This window comes from Hyla sarda, chromosome 8 (assembly GCF_029499605.1).
Source record: "Hyla sarda isolate aHylSar1 chromosome 8, aHylSar1.hap1, whole genome shotgun sequence".
In the NCBI taxonomy this organism is placed as follows: Eukaryota; Metazoa; Chordata; class Amphibia; order Anura; family Hylidae; genus Hyla; species Hyla sarda.
Window position 1 is genome coordinate 63785971 of NC_079196.1, and position 22260 is coordinate 63808230.

Below are 22260 nucleotides of genomic sequence, written 5' to 3' on the forward strand. Positions count from 1 at the left end.
CACACCGAGGACAAGCAGGGCTCTGTGCACCGAGGACAAGCAGGGCTCTGTGCACCGAGGACAAGCAGGGCTCTGTGCACCGAGGACAAGCAGGGCTCTGTGCACCGAGGACAAGCAGGGCTCTGTGCACCGAGGACAAGCAGGGCTCTGTGCACCGAGGACAAGCAGGGCTCTGTACACCGAGGACAAGCAGGGCTCTGTACACCGAGGACAAGCAGGGCTCTGTACACCGAGGACAAGCAGGCCTCTGTACACCGAGGACAAGCAGGCCTCTGTACACCGAGGACAAGCAGGACTCTGTATACTGAGGACAAGCAGGGCTCTATACACCGAGGATCTATGACAGGCCCCCGGCTCACACAGCAGGCTGATGCACAAGCCAGGAACCTGCACAGAGCCCTGCTAGTTCGCCCACACTTACTGTATTTTGTTTCAGCCCAAACACATTAGCTACAATAGCTGCAGAGACAAGACAGCATTTTTTAACCCAAACATATACACAATTATTAAGCAATGTGTATTACACATTACATTACATAAAAGGTTTTTGCAACTGACAGGTACACTTAAATGATATAGTTGCAGACATATGAATGTGTAATATATGTACAACCAATACTCATTTTCATTGGGTCACACAAATGCAGCCTCAATTCACTGGTTTCCCTAGACTCTCACACCAAAAATACAACATGAAGCCATTTCATTATTTTCTGTGAAGCTTTATGGCCCTTTATTTTGTACTGAGAACCTAAACTGTATAAAGAACGCTCACCTTCTGAAATCTCATTTGCAAAATCTCATTAAATTTTTACACACAACATAATAGGAGTCTGACGGCATAAAAAACATGGGTGTCTGTCTCTGATGGGGTATTTTGATTTGTTCTTTCCAAAGTGTCTTTTCAAAACTCTAAATTACCACAACAATACTTTATTACTGTGGATGGCATGTAGTGGTTAAGAAAGTCCTTAACCTAAAAACCCTAAAAACAGCAGCACCATAATGGTATATATTTTTGCTGCTGTGAAACCCAATAGTAGGCAAATCCAGGATAAAAAAAGCAGTTGTGAAAATGGGTCTAAAGGGGTATTCCCATTTAGAACACTCATTTCCTATTTTAAGGATATCTTCTATCCTGTGTATAGGTTTAAATGTTTTAGCTCAAAAACCCCTTTAAAAAGATCTATTTTAGGTTGGATACGAACTAGCTTTAATGGGAGTGAATGTGACCCTATAATTTTTTTGTTGTTGTACATTATTATGGGGGCATCCATCTTGCCTGAGCGTTCTGCACATAATTTATAGATGTGCCTTACAGTAAGCCACATGGACATAGAAAAGAGAAGACTCAAGGGAACCCTGTTGACTTCTATGGGAAGTTTTCTAGGCATATTCTGTGATCTGTGCAAAGGTCATTGCGTAGGGAGAGGGAAAGGGTGAGCTTTGACTAGCATCTATTGTGAATAACCTGATCCTGTCTTATCTATATCCTAATGTCATCTTAATTATAATCCTGTCTGTGATACAGAGGAGACTGCTGGAAAGTGATCAGCACAGAACAGCAGTCACTTTCATGCAAGGGCTGCTAGCTTATATGTGCTAATGAAAAAAAGATAAAGAAGCTTATTGCAATAAAAATGTGATGCACTGTAATCATTTCTGCAGAACACAAAGTGTCAGCTTATTATCAGGCTTAGTGGCCAGACTGTAAACGGCAAGATGTCAGGACCATCTTAAAAATATTGATGGTAAAAAGGAAAAATACTTATCAAAAATTCTTAAAGGGGTACTCCACTGGAAAACATTTTCTTTTAAATCAACTAGTGCCAGAAAGCTAAACAGATTTGTAAATTACTTCTATAAAAAAAAAAATCTCAATCCTTTCAGTACTTAACTGCTATATACTACAGAGGAAGTTCTTTTCCGTCCATAGCAAACCTCTTTTGCTCTGGACAGTTCGTGACACGGACAGAGGTGTCAGCAGAGAGCACTGAGTTCAGAACGTATACATCATCTAAAAAGTGGAAGAATTGGGATTCTTTAATAGAAGTAATTTACAAATCTGTTTAACTTTCTGGCACTACTTGATTTAAAAGAAAATGTTTTCCAGTGGAGTACCCCTTTAAGGACACAGGGCATACCTGTACGTCCTGCGCCCACTCCCTGGCTATGATGCGAGGTCATGAGCTGACCCCGCGTCATAGCGGGGTGGTCCCGGCGGCTATCAATGTCCGGGACACATGTCTAATGCCGGAAATCACTAATCGCGGTGAAACCCAGCATTAACCCCTTAGAAGCAGCGATCAAGGCCCGTGTTGCCTCCTATGACACTAAGCTAAAACTGAGAGGGGCCGACTTCTTTTTTTGTATGCCTAGTGTCAGCCTCCTAGTAGCAGCAAGATATACCCACGGTTCCTGTGTCACCCAATGGAGCTGTATGAGAAAATACTTCTATTAAAAAATCCCAATCCTTCCAGTACTTATCAGCTGCTGAATACTACAGAGGAAGTTCTTATCTTTTTGAATTTCCTTTCTGTCTGACCACAGTGCTCTCTGCTGACACCTCTGTCAATGTCTCTGCTGACATGGACAGAGGTGTCAGCAGAGAACACTGTGGTCAGGCAGAAAGGAAATTCAAAAAGAAAAGAACTTCCTCTGTAGTATACAGCAGCTGAAAAGTACTAGAAGGATTGGGATTTTTTAATAGAAGTAATTTACAAATCTGTTTAGCTTTCTGGCAACAATGGATTTAAAAGAAAAAGTTTTACAGTGGAGTACCCCTTTAAGGGGTTAAGCAATTAGTTATTTTCTGATTACTCTTTCCCTTTAAAGAGCTAAGCCTGGCTTCAGAGTCGTAGATGTTTGCCGTCAGTGTACACCAGCATTTTCCAACCAGGGTGCCTCCAGTTGTTGCAAAACTACAACTCCCAGCATGCCCGGACAGCCAACGGCTGTCCGGGTATGCTGGGAGTTGTAGTTTTGCAACAGCTGGTGGCCCCCTGGTTGGAAAATGCTGGTGTATGCAGCTAGTTCCTTCTCATTGCATGCATTGTATAACCTGCTTAGATACAGTAAATCTCATCATCCTCCCTGTACTGGTTCAGTTTGCTCTATGACTGCAGCTGCAGTCCCGAGGGGTGTGCTGCTCAATGTCATTTATAATATTAAGGGGATATATCATCCTCTGCCAAGATAAAATGTACAATCTATGAATCCTTAGTGACCATATAAAGGCATGAGACTATAGGGCTTTTATACTTGCCAGCTAATTATTGTGACTAATATCCTGTATTATTTCCAGCAAAGGGACATCATTTCTAATAATATAAAATGCTACATTTGTGACAAAACAAGTCTATTGTCTGATCATATCCATATGTCCTGACAGTTAGAACACTACTCACTCGGGAAAAATAATCATCTTTATATTTGGCGGCAAAACATATGGTGACAAATACTTAAAGAGTATCTTTCACCAAACTAAACCTTTAATATATTGTTCCTTATGTAATTATAAGACACTTTGCTATTTACTTGCTATTAAAATTCTCAACCTTTACATCTTTTTAATGTGACTGAAAAAACAGCCACTAGGTGGCTCTGTTCTGTTCCCAAACAGTTCATTTGGTCTCCACCCGGACTTGCCGAAGTCCAAACTCAGGAAATGCGTGCGGGGCATGGTGAGGCACAGCTCTCGCAGGCTTCAGTGATGTCACCCCTGCTGGGGAACGCCCACTTTCTCCTGCCGGGAGCTCACACAATGTGAGCAGGGGGGGAAAGCTATGATACAGAGCTTTTTAAAGCTTTTTTTCAGGGCAGGAGTTTTAGGAGTAGTTAGGGAATATGATCTGAGTTAGTTTAGAAAATATGGTTTGATGACAGGTACTCTTTAAACGGAAGGAGGGGGAGGCAGGGGATACCTGACTATTAAAGGTATACTATGGGACAGGACATAGGAAGCTATAGCCTGTATTATCTGCAGAATACTGATTGACACAGTGCTGGACTATAACCTGGAAATTAGGAATGAGAAACTCCTGTTGTAACTTCTTACCACCTACAGGGCAATCCCATTTATTGGATAATTCAACAGCTAATTCTATGTTCACATCCGCACGGAGACTCTGTTTGGATTTCTGTTCATCTGCTTTGTCTTAAACCAGAACAATGACAATAAATTAAGCCGGCGTTCGTGCATCATGACGGGCATCAATGGAGGTTTCTGGCTGGTGTCTATCATTTCAATGGATTTTAACCATATATTTTTATTTAATTTTTTTTATAAGGACTAGAATCCCCCTGAACTCATCCTCTGACAGAGATGTGAACATAGTCTTATATCCAAACAGGAAAATGAGATATTGAGTGATATTATCCATGTTCTTTTAGCTCAAAGTAAGACATAAGAACAATGATCTCAGAGAATAAACTTTTTGGTGACATTCTGGATAGTAAGAGAGCAGCCCTGCCCCCATACTTACATAAGAATAAATAGTCTAATGACAAATTTGCTTTACTACCATTTTCTTTCACCCTCAGTTTTCATTACTTTCTATGTAAATAAGCAGTTAGGAATTGAAAAAAAAAAAAATGTAAACCTTTTTATTTATAAAGTAGTAAAGAAACCTTTTTGAGCTAAAACTGAAAAACCCTTTTAAGTGACCGACTTTGGTCATCTGCTTTCACCCTGGCAAGTTGTGTGCGGGAACCTGTGAAATGTGACCTGTGACACAGTATATGTCCCTGTTTTGACCAGATCCAACATATAGCTAGGGTGCACTGCTTTGAAGACAACCTGTCAGGTCTAAAGATGTAACATTTTGAAGCCATGGGGAAAGCAGTTTTTTTTTTCCCGAAAAAAATAAAATAAAATAGTGGACAAGTTTTATAAATCTAAAACCATTTCAATGCTGGATGTTGGTCTCACCATTTTACTAAGAGAAGGGAAAAGAAAAAACATTTTACTTTAGCTCAGAACACTAATGATGGGGGTCTCATTTCCCCCACAAAAGTTATTCCCAGGCATGTTTCCAAAAAAAGCAGGGGTAACCCCCCCCATATAAGCAAACACTACACGTATTTGTAGCATTGATTCCACAAAAACGTATAGATTTGTCAATGCTCGTGGATAGTGGATACAGACCAAACAAAGGTTTACTGAGTGAAGGTGCTGAGTGCCATTATATTGAGCTGATATGTTTACATTGCGTATGACTACTGCCACAGACACAACCATTCACTATGGGGGGTATTTATCAATTTTGCCTGTTGACCGTTTCTTTTGACTTCTTTTTTTTCACTTTGGTTTTCGTGGCCATGCACCAAATGTATCATTTGGTGCAAGTTGTTAGTAATTTTGGTGCAAATGTTGAAATCAGCTGTTCACATCGCCTTTTACACAGAACTTACCACCACAGAGGACGCGTAGTTTACCCTGTAGAGCAGCCATTTCGGAGTCCCTCCTCCAGTATACCAGCAAGCGACATGAGTCATTTTCTTTTGTGAAATGGATTTTATTTTCAATTAGGGTAGTTTTTTTTTTGTTTGGTTACTTTAGTGCAGTGGTCTTCAACCTGCGGACCTCCAGATGTTGCAAAACTACAATTTCCAGCATGCTCCGGTTGGCTGTCCGGGCATGCTGGGAGTTGTAGTTTTGCAACATCTGGAGGTCCGCAGGTTGGAGACCACTGCTTTAGTGCTAACCTTTCCTGAACCTGTGTGGCCATGTCCAATGCTGGCTCAATGGAGGGTGAAGGTTCCTCAGAGACAACTATGTCACAGGATAGTATTGAGCAGCCCTGGAGGCGTCGCTGCTTTCACAAAAAATGTTTTTAATGTATTTTGATGCCTTTACATTTTCTGACATTGCTAAGTGTGTTTTCCATGTGTTTTCCATGTGCAAAACTCCTAAAGGTGCAAAATTGTGCCAAAGATCGATTGGCACAAATGATGAATTACTGACTAAAGTTAAAATCACACACAGGACCGTGTGATTTTGAGAAAGTTGTAAAAATGACAGTGGAGAAAACGTGCCAAACTTTGGCGCAAAAAGACACTGTGCCAAAGTATTGCGCCAAAGTTACGTGAAAAAAAACCACATAAATCCTTTGATAAATACCCCGTGTGTCCGCTATTGTTCCGGGGGGTGCCCGTGACGTTACCTGTCAATTGTGACCTACTAATACTTCCTTATCCACATACTAATGTCAATTTCTAATTCCAATGTTGACAAAACAGCTATTAGAAAATATTTTGGGTATAAGTAATTGCTGTATCATAAAATATGTCCACAAAGTATTGATGTTTACTATATCAGTCCTAAACTAGAATCCCATAAAATAGGATTCTGGATAAATAGGTAAAGACAGATCATTGCCAGCAATAGAACCAGTCCATCCTGGTGATGAAATAAGGAGTTAACAGACCGAGCCAATCTTTTCTTTTACTGTTTTAATCCTCAAGTCCGGTTTCAACCAAGTAGAAAGTAGACATGCTGAACAGTGCTTGATCGCAATACACAGTACAGAAAGCTGGATACGACTGGCGCTAAAGTTCACTATAATTTATTCATGCCAGAGGTAAAAGTCACCTTGGGATGCTGAGCAGGTAGTCCAGGGTGACACTCAGCTCATCCATATTTGTCTGTTCCGAGCACAATGGGACTGTCAGAATGAGGCCGCTTCTTCTGTCCTTTCCGCCTGTAGAAAGAAAGCACAATGTTAGCAGCAGGAAGGTGCCCTTTGAGTCCGCTGCTCACCTAAATAGAGGGGCCTTTATAGGACGAGAAAAGACGAGCTTGCCCTGGAACTAAAGGAAAAGTCATTCGGAAAAGGCATAAAGTCATAATACATAATGTAGAATATAATAATAAAAACCTTCACGAGATTAACCATTTCTAGATCTATGGAAGCAATATTCCTAAGAAACTGAGGAAAGGTCACTATGAATGGGAATATAACGAAAGAATAGACAAGTTCCTCTTACGTTCGCTATACTCTGGGAGCTCGATGGATATCCCAGTCTATGAAACTAAAAAGACCCTAAAGATACCCTTTATGTTAGTAAGGTATCAGAAAATAAACTGCTAAGGCTAAGTTCATATTGCCTTTGTGCACCGTCCCATTAAAGGGGTACTCCCACGGAAAACTTTTTTTTTTTTAAATCCACTGGTGCCAGAAAGTTAAACAGATTTGTAAATCACTTCTATTAAAAAAAATCTTAATCCTTCCAGTACTTTTTAGGGGCTGTATACTAAAGAGAAATCCAAAAAAGAAATGCATTTCCTCTGATGTCATGACCACAGTGCTCTCTGCTGACCTCTGCTGTCCATTTTAGGAACTGTCCAGAGCAGCAGGAAATCCCCATAGCAAATATATGCTGCTCTGGACAGTTCCTAAAATGGACAGCCGAGGTCAGCAGAGAGCACTGTGGTCATGACATCAGAGGAAATGCATTTCTTTTTTGGATTTCTCTTTAGTATATAGCCCCTAAAAAGTACTGGAAGGATAAAGATTTTTTAATAGAAGTGATTTACAAATATTTAACTTTCTGGCACCAGCTGATTTAAAAAAAAAATAATTTCCACGGGAGTCTCATGCTTAAAACCTTTTTCCCAATCCGAAGGATAGGGGATAAGCTTTAGATCGTGGGGTCTGTCCACTGGGGCTCCACACGATGTCCTGCTTGGAGCCCCCGTGCTCTAGCACAGGAGCGCGTCACAACCCCCGCCCCAAGCGGAGGCCGCCACGTCCCCTCCATATAATGCTATGGGAGAGCCGAAGATTGGCGAACGGCTCTTCTATAGAACTATATGGAGGGGGCGTGGTGGCCTGTGCTTCAATGCTAGCACACGGGGGCTCCAAACAGGCGCCCGGACCCCCCACGATCTAAAACTTATCCCCTATGTTTGGATAGGGGATACGTTTTTGAACATGAGACTTATCCTTTAAGAATTCATTTGGGTCTTTATTTGTGCCAAACCACCCCCAAAACGGGTCAGAGCACAACGTACTCCACCGGGTTCCAATGAATCACATTGACTTAATACAGTAGTTGAGCAGAGTTCATGCACTATTATGTTTTCTGCTAAAACAGATGCTGGGAGTTGTAGTTTTGCAACAGCTGGAGGCACCCTGGTTGGGAACCACTGTTGTAGATATTATCCTTATGTCTTTTCTTACATTTTACAGAATACGAAGATCATTTTGTCTATGTGCTTCAATTTGGTTCTTTACACCTTCCTGCACAGAGCTGATTTAACATCAATGCCATTTTATTAGTTTATGTGTTGATTTTTTTAATACAATTAAGGGCTGTACTGAATTTTTACAGCAAAATAAAATTTTTACAAATCTCTCAGTATCTAGAAGACGAAGATTTTGTAAGAAAATGCAACCGAAAACCCTCAGCAAACCATCAATGTTGGAACTGTAATTCTCTTCCCTTTAGATAGTCATAGGAATGTGAAACCTTCTGCAAGCAGTGGAAAAAGTAACAGCATTTCAGAAGATTTTCCTATATTGTAAGCTGTAGATCGAAGCAATAAGAGCCAGGCTGGATATGTGCCGTCACAGGCTTCTTATTGCACTATTAACCTGCATCTTTAATGCGGCTGCAGCCGCAGGTTTATTATAGAGAAGTCAGGTAAAGGGGATGGGAAATGTTCAATCCACAAGAGCTTCTAAGACTGGAACCCAGTCTGAATTCTTCCTGATGAGCATATGAAACTGGCTTAATGAATATAGTAAAAATCCTCATAAAACAAATTGCAGGTGCAAGTAACCGGCATTGGAAAGAAATATGGCAGCCAGCCTTGGCAGTCACACTGCAACCTCTGCCAGCTACCATTCCTTTGTGATGGTGTGAAGTTCATTGAATAAAGCAAAGAGACCGCTTGGATACAAGTCAGTGATGTGGATGGCCACAGATGGGCTGAAAGCTACACGCCGGCATTCTACACCATGAAATTATACAATGCAATGATTTAGATGCCCAATTTACAAACAGCGAGGCCGGGCTGAATAGAATACTTTGTCTGTTTTTGTAATGATACCTGACTAAAGATGGAGCCATTGTGTATATGATCACCAAAAGGAGCCTAATGTCCTAAACAGATCGCACAATAGACAGTAATATTTACCTACTCTAGTGTGTGTGATTTTATTTTTTAGCCAATTTTGTTAGACACTATTGGATACCTGATAAAAATTTGAAAAGAACCTGGATATAACCAAAGTAAAAAAAACTCCAGCCGATTGCTGAACAGTGTTGAAGTACTGTCTTGGCTCCTGAAACGTGATATAGAGGATGAGAGAAAATAAAAATAAAAAAGGAGAGAGAGAGAGAAATCGAAGAGAGAGAGAGAGATAGAGAGAAGTAGGAGAGAGGATAGAGAAGAGAATTGAGAGGGAAAGAGAAAAGCGAGGGGTAGAAGAGAGAGAGAGAGAGAGAGAGAGAGAGAGAGAGAGAGAGAGAGAGAGAGAGAGAAGAAGGGGAGAGAAGGATGCTAGAGGGGTATGATGGTGTATGTAGGTATTGTATTCAGGGTAGGTTTACAAGGACTGGAAGAGGTGCAGTATAAAGTCAAAGGGCAGCAAATCAGAGGATGGAGCACGCATTGGCTTTGAAAAAGATCATAGAAAATCCAGAAATCTGCCACACTGGTTGCACCTACATGTTGATCACTACAAAGCAACATATGTACACTACTATAGTAAAACAAAAATAGAGAAAAAGAAACATAGCTGCACATCTACAATTTGCATTTTGATCTACTTGCTTCTCAGCATAAACTCAAAAACTAACAGGTTGTTAGTATACATTTTGATCAAAAAGTACAAGCCCACTCGCCACGTCAAGGCCACCTATTTAGAATGGGTCCTTAACCCAACATTGGCGTAGCGCTGGGCGGCAGCCACCACCACCGCAACACCATGCCCACAGGGGGAGCGACCCAGAGGCCAGGCACCCCCACTGCTGCCCGACCAAGCCCCTGGCTCCAGGCCACACCACCCCACAGACAAAGAATCACAGTAACAACCGCAAAGCAACCACACCAATGTGAATACCTACCATTTGCTCCCTGCCAGAGGGCTGGGAGGATGCTAGGAGGAAACCCATAGGCTAGGTTCAGACTATGGAATTTCCGCCTGCAATACCGCTTTGAAATTGCAGGCGGAAATTCCGCTTGCTAAAATGTATAGTGTAAAGAATAGGTTTCCGTTCACAAATTCACACTTCACAAATTCCGCTTCACAAATTCCGAACAGAAAATCCGCTTGTAAATTTCCGCCTGAAGAATGCGTTGCTCTTTCTTCAGGCGGAAATACACGCGGAACACATTGCAGTCCATTGAAGACTGCAGTGTCCGCATGGTCCTAGCGCCGACAGAATCAGTCGGCGCTGGCCGCACTCTCCGGGCGTAAATTTTCTGCCCGGAGATTCCGTAGTCTGAACCTAGCCTAATGCATTCTCCTGATAATTAAAAACGCATGTGCCAAATGGGTGGAGTGCTGGCTATGAGCAGTGGTCACTGCCCAGCGCTATTGCCAGTGTTAGGGTAGGGACTCACTCTGACAAGTACAAGATGGCCTTGACGTGGCGAGTGGGCTTGTACTTTTTGATCAAAATGTATACTAACAACCTGTTTTTTAAATTATGCTGAGAAGCAAGTAGATCAAAATGCAAATGGTGGATGTGCAGCTATGCTTCTCTATTTGTGTTGTACATATGTACACTACTGTCTGTCATCAAACATAACCTTACAGTTAAGCTTCCCCTTGGGCCAACTCAATTTTGGTAAGGCACTCTTCATTGATGGTGGTCAGTCTTGCCATATTTGTCACAGCTTCTAAGGCTAGGTTCAGACTGCGGAATCTCCAGGCAGAAAATTTCCACCCTGAGATTCCGAGTGCTGAATCACTCGGCGCTAGGACCGCGCGGACACTGCAGTCTCCCATAGACTGCAATATGTTCCGCGCGGATTTCCGCCTGAAGAAAGAGCACTGCCTTTCTTCAGGCGGAAATTTCTAAGCGGATTTTCAAAGCGGATTTTCCACTTCACAAATTCCGAAGTGTGAATTTGTGAATAGAAAATCATTCACTACACTGTACATTTTAGTAAGCGGAATTTCCGCCTGCAATTTCAAAGCAAAATTGCAGGCGGAAATTCCGTAGTCTGAACCTAGCCTAAGAGAACGAAATGGATAGCGGCACTAGCAACATATATCTTTACATTCCTATTAGGACCCCCGGAACAGCTGAGAGAGTCTCTGTTCTGACCAGCGGTGGTGCTAGGACAGAGAATCAGGCATCAGTATACAATGTTGAAACAAAAAGAAAACATAGCCTGCACTCACCGCACAGTACGGGTCTCACGGCCTTGGACTCCGGACCTCCTCGGTAACGTGGGACTTACAGCAGATGCTGACAGCGCTCAGAAAACAGGCAACTGCCGGCGGTTTCGCGTTACAATCAACGTTTCTTCAGGCCGGGAGAAACGTTGATTGCAACGCGAAACCACCGGCAGTTGCCTGTTTTCTGAGTGCTGTCAGCATCTGCTGTAAGTCCCACGTTACCGAGGAGGTCTGGAGTCCAAGGCCGTGAGACCCGTACTGTGCGGTGAGTGCATGCTATGTTTTCTTTTTGTCATATTTGTGACTTTCTGTATCAATAGGCAACTTTGGAGTACAATGACTATTGTAGTATTCTTGATGCAACATTTGTAGAGAATTTTGGCCTACAGAAATAGCTTAAATGGGCACTGTCCGGTACAAAAAACATTTTATATTTTGTACATCTTGGCAAAACATTTTTAATTTCCTTTTAATAGAAATAATGGCTTATAAAATTATGGCTTTGTCCCAGCTGAAGCACAGGCATGGACAAAATCAAAGCAAGTGAGGGTGGGCTACCACTCCTCTGTACTCTCTCCTGTCTGATAGCACTCCTCTGTGCTCTCTCCTGTCTCATAGTACTCCTCTGTGCTCATTCCTGTCTCCTAGTACTCCTCTGTGCTCTCTCCTGTCCGATAGGACTCCTCTGTGTTCTCTCCTGTCTCATAGTACTCCTCTGTGATCTCTCCTGTCTGATAGGACTTCTCTGTGCTCTTTCCTGTCTGATAGCGCTCCTCTGTGCTCTCTCCTCTCTGATAGCACTCCTCTGTGCTCTCTCCTGTCTGATAGTACTCCTCTGTGTTCTCTCCTGTCTCATAGTACTCCTCTGTGATCTCTCCTGTCTGATAGGACTTCTCTGTGCTCTCTCCTGTCTGATAGCACTCCTCTGTGCTCTCTCCTGTCTGATAGTACTCCTCTGTGTTCACTCCTGTCTCATAGTACTCCTCTGTGATCTCTCCTGTCTGATAGGACTTCTCTGTGCTCTCTCCTGTCTGATTGATAGGACAGGAGAGAGCAATCAGACAGGAGAGAGTACAGAGGAGTTCTATCAGAAGGAGAGAGCACAGAGGAGTCGTATCAGAGAGGAGATAGCACAGAGGAGTGCTATCAGACAAGAGAGAGCTCAGAAGAGTCCTATCAGTCAGGAGAGAGCATAAAGGAGTCCCATCAGACAGGAGAGAGGAGTGCTAGCCCACCCTCACTTACTGGACTTTGGGGGAGATTTATCAAAACCTGTGCAAAGGAATAGTTGCCCAGTTGCCCATAGCAACCAGAATGCTTCTTTCATTTTACAGAGGCCTTGTTAAAAATGAAAGAAGTGAGCTCATTGGTTGCTATGGGCAACTTTTCCTCTGGACACGTTTTTATCAATGCCTGTGCTTCAGCTTGAACAAAGCCACGACAAAGTTTTTTGAATCTGACAGTTCCCATTTAAGTCTACTTTGGTAGTACTATGGAGTACCAAGAACTCCAGACAACAGAGTGATAGATCACCAGCCTATTATAAGCATAGTAACCATCTATAGTCCACTAATAAATGTATACATAGTAACTGTAAGCTTTAAAGGCAACTTTCATTTCCAGACAAAGTATTGTGTACATGCCTGAAAGGCCCGGAAAATGATCTAGATAGTACAACATCTAAGTCTGTTCATTAACCAAAGAAAACAACTGTAATGTGTATGAATACTTGCTAAAAGCTACTGTAGTGCATACAGAAAAAAGAAGCAATTTTCAAGTTCATTTCAATCAGTCTTCATTTAACTCCCTTTTGAAACAAAAAAAGCATCAAAGATAGTGCCTGCTGTCAACTACAATGTAATCTCCACAAAGCCTCTGCCAAGCGTGTTGCATCACATTATAGAAAATCAAGAGCAATTCTGCATTGCACCAGTTGTACCATGTCTATGTTAATTCATTTGACTCAATGGGAGACATGATTTAATTTCGAGTATCTCCCGCAATCTGTTTGGATAAGGGATGAGGCCAGCCTACCTTCTGATGAAAAAGCTAAAATTAGCTTTACCTTGAACGTTAAAAACGTGGATTTAATTAGAACGAGGGCCATGAGCCTCCATTTACCTGGCTCTCAATTTAACCAGCAACGTCAAGACCTTTCAAGAATCCCAATCACAAGCTGTTGATTCACGGCCCTCGGAGGATTGGACCTTCTGGCTAAACACAAAGATGCATTTACTGTCAAAATGTAATTACGTAAAGGAATGCATACCATGCCTAATAATGAGCATCACCTGAATATATCACATGGAACCATTTACTGAACAAACTGCTTCCGACTCTTAAAGTGCCTCTCCAAGCAGGAAACATTAAAAAGAATATTACAAAAAAACAATATATATATATATTAACTCTTAAAGAAGAAGTATCATGGAAAAAACGTATCCCCTATCCAAAGGATGGGGATAAGTTTTAGATCGCGGGGGGTCTGAGCGCTGTGGCACTTCACGATCTCCCGTTTGGAGCCTCAGCTCTCCTTCACAGAAGCACATCACGAACCCCCTCCCGAAGAGAGGGCCGCCACGCTCCCCCTCAATATAGCTCTTTTGGAGGGCCGTTCTGCAATCTTCGGCTCTCTTATAGAGCTATATAGAGGGGGGAGCGTGGCGGCCCTCTCTTCGGGCGGGGTTCATGACGTGCCGCTGTGAAGGAGAACTGGGGCTCCAAACAGGAGATTGCAGGGGGCCCCAGCGCTCGGACCCCCCGCAATCTAAAACTTAGCCCTTATTCTTCAGATAGGGGATAAGTTTTCTTTTATGATACTTCACCTTTAGATCCCTTAAAGGCAACCTGTCAGAGGTTTTATGCTGCCCAAACCACATAAAACCGATGCAGGCAGAGTGATCCCAACACACCATGATTTATTCGGAGAGGCTCAAGCATTATAGAGTAACCATAGTTTAAAAATTAAGCATGGGACCCCGGTAACTAGTCATTGGGATGGGTCTAGTGGTTGCTCTCTCCCCTGCCAGCATAGGGAGGAACAAGTCGCTCAAGCCACCTGGGCGGGAAGCAGCTGTGGGGACCACCCTAATGACTAGTTACCCAGGTCCGGCATCTTTTTAAAACTACGATTACTCAACTATCTGAGCATATCAGAGTAATTCATAGCGTGCCTGCACAAGTTTTATGCTTCCTGCAGTTTGGGCAGCAAAAAACTGATGACAGTTTCTCTTACAATGGGAACGGTAATAAAAAAAAAACAAAAAAAAAAAAAACAACAAATTAAAAGAATTCAGACCCGATCAATCAGTAGGAGGAGCCAGGAGAAGTGTGGTCTCAGCACAATCTTTCCCAGCTATGTGTCACGTAATGTAAATCTATTTGGAGCTTCGCACTCCCAGACACAGAGTAGGGAGAGAAGTCCACTCGTTCTAGTGATCTGTCGTGGGCTGACCACTTGAAGGATAACATTTTTTGACAAGTTATAAGTTTTATAAAGTGAAGTGAACACTTTAAAAGGGTTGTTCAGCCTCAAGACAGACAGGCAGTGTTTAATCAGCTGTTAAAAAGATCTATGGCTCTCATGCAAGCACAGCTACCGCCTTAAATGGGCACTCTCATTAAAACTAATTTTTGTTATAGCACTCCCTATGGTAAATAAAAAATCTTTCTAATATACTTTGTTTAAAAAAAAAAAATGAAGTTTTCTATGTTTTATTTGTGTTTAAAAAGCTGCCACAAAGTGTCTCCCCTACTTGTCCAGAGCACATTCTCCCCCCCCCCCCCCCCCCCCATCTCTTGCACAGACTTTGGACTCCTGCTGGCCTGGCAGAAATCCAAACAAAGGAAATGCTGAGGGGGGGGGGGGGGGGTGCAGCCTTATCCAATCATAGCTCATCTCACACACTGAACTGCTCTGGGCTGTGTGTAGCAGAGTGAGGGACGAAGTTCTCCCCTGTCTGGCTTCAGATGATGTCACACCTGCTGGGGAATGCCCCTTCCCAGTCTGTGAATCTGACTGAGCAGAAAATACAGAGCAATATCAAGGTAAAAAACCAAAAGATAATACAAATAAAGACATGGGGTAGTTTATCATGATTGGGAGAGTCAACTGAATCCATAGGGGGGCTTTACAATTATCAGTTATGATCCCTTTAACAAAATGTCTAAAAAAAACTCTAGAGGGCTGAAATTGCCTGACTAGGATTTGGTCAGTGATCTTGCAGACACTGCCCATGGTGACTGAGCAGAAAATACAGAGCAATATCAAGGTAGAAAACTAAAATATTATAAAAATAAAGGCAGGGGGTGGTTTATCATTATTGGGGCAGTAAACTGGGAGGATTATAAAATTTAACAAATTAAATTTGACTCTTTAAAGGCGTAGTCCAGGGAGCTACACTTATCTACTATCCGCATAATTGGGAATAGCTGTCTGATCACAGCGGTTCAAAGCTGGGGCCCCCTGATAAGAGGTCTAGTCTCAGCCGATGATTGGCCGTGCAGGCTGTTACTCCTGCACGTCCTCTGAGGGTGGAGGCCGCTCTGCTCCGAAAACAAGAGAGTAAGCGGGCCCCATTTCAGAAATCGCAGGGTGTCTCAGTGGTTGGACCCCCACAATCAGACTGCAGCCCTGTCCCATTAAAATAAACAGACAATGCTGCTACTAACAGTGGGGCAATTGCATAGAGCAGCAGAGGATGTGGTCCTTGCCCAAATTGTAGCTGTGTGGACACCAAATCCTGATATTCTTTATAAAGGCCACAGAAATGTCTTCAAAGCTCAGAAGAATAAGAATATTGTAAAAGCTACACAGTCCTATAAAATCACTTGTAAAGCATCAAATAAGTAACTTGTAAACTTGAAACAAAGTGATCTATTGCTTCACAAACCAGAGAACACTAGAACATTAGCCACAAGCAAATCCCATTTATGTGCAAATGGAATGAATATATCGAAAACTGCTGAGTGCAAAGATTCCACAAGTTACTTCTAAGAAATACACAGCTTGGGTAGGATCCCATTGCTTAATATTTCCACCCATTCTACTATAATGTAGATAGAAACAAGAACACTCAAAAATCCAATAATGGAAAAAGATGGGGAGGAGAAGGCTGGGGGCTTATTTCAGTCATTTAGGTAGGTGTAGCTGAAGTTCAATAGTGTTCTTTCCATTTTGGAATATACTGTAATAAATATCTCAGCATCAGGGACACCCCCTTGCAAAATTGGTAGGAATATTTGACTATGTAGGTCTGTAGAAATAAAGCTTCAGCACTCACCTATGTTCCAATAATCCTTTATTCGAGAATCAAATCCAAAGAAAACCGCTGGCCAGGGGTGGGGAGGGAGAGAGAATGCCGCAGCGGCTACAGCCTTCTGCTCCTGCAGCGGCATCCTCTCTCCCTCCCACCCATGGCCAGCGGTTTTCTTTGGATTTGATGCTCGAATAAAGGATCATTGGAACATAGGTGAGTGCTGAAGTTTGATTTCTACAGCCCTGCATTTCTGGATTTTGTTTGTTTTCTTCTTCATCTTGTGCACCCCTATTTATCGTGATACAGTGGTGCGGTCTCATTTGATTATGTGTTTTCCATGTTGCCATCACATGCAGGCGTTACTCATTGTTTCACCTTTATTATTATCATTTGTAACCTCTTGGCTATGTGTATCTAGATGTTTTTGTAGGTTAGTATCAAGGGTAACTAGGACAATGTTAGTATTTAACATTAGTGGCGAAATAGGGTTTAAGGTACAGGGTGATTGGTGCCCGACTTCTGTGCCCCACACAATTTGCAATTGAACAGTGTGCCACCAATGTCAATCCTGAGACAACCCCTTAATGGAACATTTTGGAACATTTTCTACCGAACGCTGGATGTGGTCTGCGGGGGTTGTGACGTCACGGCCACGCCCCTTGTTATGTCACACCACGCCCCTCAATGCAAGTCTATGGGAAGGGGCGTAGCATTCGCACCCAGCATTTGGAACAAAAAGTCATAAACGCTGGGGCAGTGGAGTACCACTTTAATAATAGGACATAACTGATGAATTAAAGAAGTTGTCCCACCAGTGAAGTTTTCCAGACTATATGGCACAATTATTACTATCTGCAGGAGGACTTACTGGGGAATATAGATTGTGGAAAGAAAGGGATAAGGACCAAATGGGAACTTACTAGGGATTACATTTACAGCTGTCAAAGGGGAGGAAATTTAACAGAAACCTATATTTACAGCGGCTTAAAGGGGTATTCCAGGAATTTTTTTTATTTGATTATGCTACAGGGGCTGTAAAGTTAGTGTTGTTCATAATATAGTGTCTGTACCTGTGTGTGATGGTTTTCTCACAATTCTTCTGTGATTTTTCCCGCCAATATTTATTTTTACCAGCATACAAAATTACTTATCTCAGATTTTTCCTAGGTTGCAATGCGGCCGAGACCTGACTCACTAGTCAGCTGATGACAGGGAGCCTGTCTGCTTCAATGGGTGGAGCGATTGCTTGGTGGGAGAGAGCTCAATCTGCAACTGATGCAACAGCTGTAGGCACTCTGTCTGAAAACCACAGGTCTTTTGAATGGATGCAGCTCATTTAGGTTTCAATGGGTGGGGTGGCTGATGTGTGGGAAGGAGGAAAATGGAATTATGGGATTTGTAGGCAAAAAAGAAAACTCAAACAGGAAATACCAGTTCACAAAAAGCTAGCCACAGTGTTATCGTAATCTCATGACATAGCCATTTAGCCCCAAGATGAGCGCATATCCTTCCTAAGCATGTTTATTACTGTCTGCTAGGGATCGATATAGGTTTTTTAGGGCCGATACCGATAATCGGTGGAGGTTAGGGCCGATAGCTGATAACTTATACCGGAATATCGGTATAAGTTATCGGCTATTTATCCCCCCGCGACACCGCTGCAGATCAAATCAATGCACTGCAGTGGCTTTTGTGGTGCCATAGACCACCGCCGCCACCCGCTACTCTCCCCCTGCCTGTCCGGGGGTCCATCACCGCCACCCCCGCACCGCTCCACGCCCCCTACCACCGCGCCGCGTCGCACCCCCCACCGCCCCGACACCATTGACTCCCTCATCCCCGGTTTTATAATTACCTGTCCCCGGGTTCCACTCTACATCTGGCTCCCGTGGCGTCCTCCTGAGCTGTCACTGTGCGCACTGACGGTGACGTCACGTCACTCATCATTGCACACAGCGTAACGCAGGACGCAGCAGGAGCCCCGGGAACAGGTAATCATAAAACCGGGGATGGGGGAGGCAATGGGGCCGGAACGGTGCGGAGGGGGGTGCGACGCGGTGCGGCGGGTCGGGGGGGGGGGGGGGGTCGTTTGCGGTGCGGGCGGTGTGGGGGCGGGGCATTATCGGCTTATCGGCAAGGTAATTGCCGATACCGATAATGTCCAAAATCGTGATTATCGGCCAGACCGATAATCGGTCGATCCCTACTGTCTGCCAGGTACGTACTAAATTCACCTTATGGTGGATAAACCCTTTAAGTAGGGATAAGTCGAAATAGGAACTATATGTGGACTATATTTTCAGCCACAAGAAGGGGTAGGAGACTAAATAGTCAACTTACTGGAAACTATAGTTACAGCTACCAGAGGTGCAAGAAGACCAAATGGGAACCTACTGGGAACTATATTTACAGTTGCCAGAGGGCAGAGTAGACTAAATGAAAACTTACTAAGTACTAAACATGATTTAAGTATATAAATGGCCCATACAAATAATATAGTGAAAAACTGTTCCAGGTAAAACTCCCTTACATGCACTATTTCTCCCGTTACTATCTTCCATCTCAAAATAACGGCCGTTATTAACGGGCTATAACGGGTTAAAACGGCTATTAGAAAAATCCCATAGACTACAATGGGATTTTCTAACGACAGTATAGGATTTTTTAACTGACGTTTTCAGCTGATTTTCAGACGGAACTTCGTACTGATGTTTAAAACAGAGTCATTTTGTAGTGTGAAAGAAGCCTAACTAGTGAATTTACTGAAAACACTATATTTACAGCTATCAGAGGTGGAAGGAGACCAAATGAGAACCTACTGGAAACTTTATTTACAGCTTTCAGAGGGCAACACAGACTAAATAGCAACTTACTATGGTATACCATTTTACAGCTACCAGAGGGGGAAGAAGTCTGACTTAGGGAACTTTCATAGGACTATATTTACAGCTGTCAGTGGGGGGCAAGAAACTTGCAGACTGAAGTAAATAGATGGAGCACTCACTATACACAGATAATCTTCAGACAAACAAACAGGGGAGGTTCGTGTGGGAGAGGGATGACACAGGTGGGGGGGTTCGTATATAGGGGCAACAAACAGTAAGTAGCAAAATAAGTTTGTGAAGATTAGTCTTTACACAAATGTGATGAATTCCAGATATCTAAAACAATGGTGGCCAATCCCTCTCATTATCAGATTTTACAAGATGTTCTCAGCGCTATACACATATATCTACAAAGAGTAAGAAGAGAGATGTTTTGCAAAGTGATATAGGCGATACTTAAACACATTTGTCAGTGTTAGTTGGAATCACGTCTACATGAAGTCATTTAGCAGAGACAATCTGTCGCTTGCTTTTGTAGCAGTACTTGGCTGGATTGTTAATTATGCTGCGTCTAGTAAAAAAAAAAAAAAAAAATGCTGCCACTTCATCAACAGTCTGCTATCTGCTGTACAAGGCTCAGGAATTCATTAGCTGAACCACCTGAGACACAGCACAAAAGCCTACAGTAAGCTGCATCTCAGTGAAGACACCAGTGCAAAATACCAGCTTATATACCTACAGCAGTGTTTGCCAACCAGGGTGCCTCCAGCTGTTGCAAAACTACAACTGGAAGTGCTGGGAGTTGTGGTTTTGCAACAGCTGGAGGCACCCCGGTTAGGAAACACTGATTTCGACAGTTTAAGTTGACTTTTTATATGTTGTCTATCTTGGCAAAACATTAACCGTTGTAATATACTTCATAAGAATGTATTTATTCTGATTTGTTGAAAACATCATCTTTGTCCAAGCTGAAACACAGTCCAGTAAGAAAGGGCGTGATTAGTACTCCTCTGTGCTCACTCCTGTCCTGTCTATCAGACTGCAGCAAGAAAACAGAGATGGGATGTGGTTACAGAGTAGCCTGCAGTGATTGCCTGAAGAGACCCTGCACAGCAGACTCAGGGAGGAAGAGGAGTCATGCAGAATAAGGACACGCACAGAAGCACAAAGCACAGAATGACAAATTAAGTGAGCAACAGATAGATGGTATTTGCGAGTGAAATATAGGTGCTAGACACAAATATTATATGCACTTAATCAGTGCTCTTAAAAGGGGTACTCCGCTGCTCAGTGTTTGGAACAAACTGTTCCGAACGCTGGAGCCGGCACCCGGTGCTCGTGACGTCACGTCCACCCCCTCAATGCAAGTCTATGGGAGGAGGCATGAAAGCCGTCATAGGGGGCATGACATGAGGGGCGGGGCTATGACAACACGAGCTACTGATGCCTGCTCCAGCGTTCAGAACAGTTTGCTCCAAACACTGAGCAGTGGAGTACCCCTTTAAAGAAGATATCCATCTAAAATCCGTGAGGAGTGTGTGCTGCAGGTGACACGCGCTCCATTCATAGGAGCTCTGAAAAGACCCGAGCACAGCATATGAATGAATGGAGCGCGTGTCGTCTACCGGTAGACAACACGCGCTCGTCAGTGAGATAGCCGGGGTCCCTGTGCATAGGGGATAAGTTAATATTCACTGGAGTTCTCCTTTAATGTCAGTACCCTACCATTCACTACAAGGCAGTCGTGGGACTTCTCCAGCATGAATATGCCCAATCTTCCAGCAGAATCAAATTCCTCATGGGAAGTTCCACTATGGAATTATTGCTGTGTGAACGGGGCCTGAGAACAGACTGTATACTTACCACCTTATCTATCAGTCACTGTTAAAGGGGTACTCTGGTGGAAAACATTTTATTTATTTTTTAAATGAACTGGTGCCAGAAAGTTAAACAGATTTGTAAAATAGTTCTATTAAAAAAATCTTAATCCTTCCAGTACATATTAGCAGTTGTATACTACAGAGGAAGTTCTTTTCTTTTTGGATTTCTTTTCTGTCTGTCCACAGTTCTCTCTGCTGACACCTCTGTCTGTGTCAGGAACTGTCCAGAGCAGCATATGTTTGCTATGGGGATTTTCTCCTGCTTTGGACAGTTTGGACATGGACAGAGAGGTCAGCAGAAAGCACTGTGGTCGTGACAGAAAAGAAATCCCAAAAGAAAAGAATTTCCTCTGTAGTATACAGCTGCTAATAAGTACTGGAAGCATTCAGATTTTTTTTTAAATAGAAGTAATTTACAAATCTGTTTAACTTTCTGGCACCAGTTCATTTAAAAAAAAAAAAAAAAAAAAAAAAAAAAGTGTTTTCCACCGGAGTACCCCTTTAAGACGAGATAATGTTACTCAACCAAAGTTGTGTATGACGAAGTTGTGTATGACTAAGGCTGGCCAAAGTGTCTGAAACGCATCACTCTTTCCAGATACCTGTGTCTACAACAGTGTTTCACAACCAGGGTGCCTCCAGCTGTTGCAAAACTACAACTCCAAGCATACCCGGACAGCCCTTGGTATGCACTCACACCACGTTTTTGCAATACAGTTCCCGTATACGGTTTCAATGTGAAAACCGTACAGAACCTTATTGAAAACCGTATGCATTGACTCTCCATTGAAAACCGCATACCAAACGATGCATTCGGTTGTCTCTGTTTTGCGTATTGTACTTTTTGTCTATTTTTTTTCCTGTACCCAAAACACGGTTTTTGGTCCGGGTGAAAAACTGTATTAAACCTTATCCTTTTTTTTATTTTTTAACATGGGAG

General features: G+C 42.8%; 1 protein-coding gene across 1 annotated transcript in view; it reads right to left on the reverse strand.

The window, feature by feature from the left end:
- The window catches only part of SESTD1 (SEC14 and spectrin domain containing 1), a 194174-nt gene that overhangs the window by 122367 nt on the left and 49547 nt on the right, over positions 1–22260 (reverse strand). The window contains exon 3 of the mRNA XM_056534338.1: positions 6593–6701. Coding sequence (XP_056390313.1) covers positions 6593–6701 — 109 coding nt within the window. The remainder of the gene's footprint in view (positions 1–6592; positions 6702–22260) is intronic.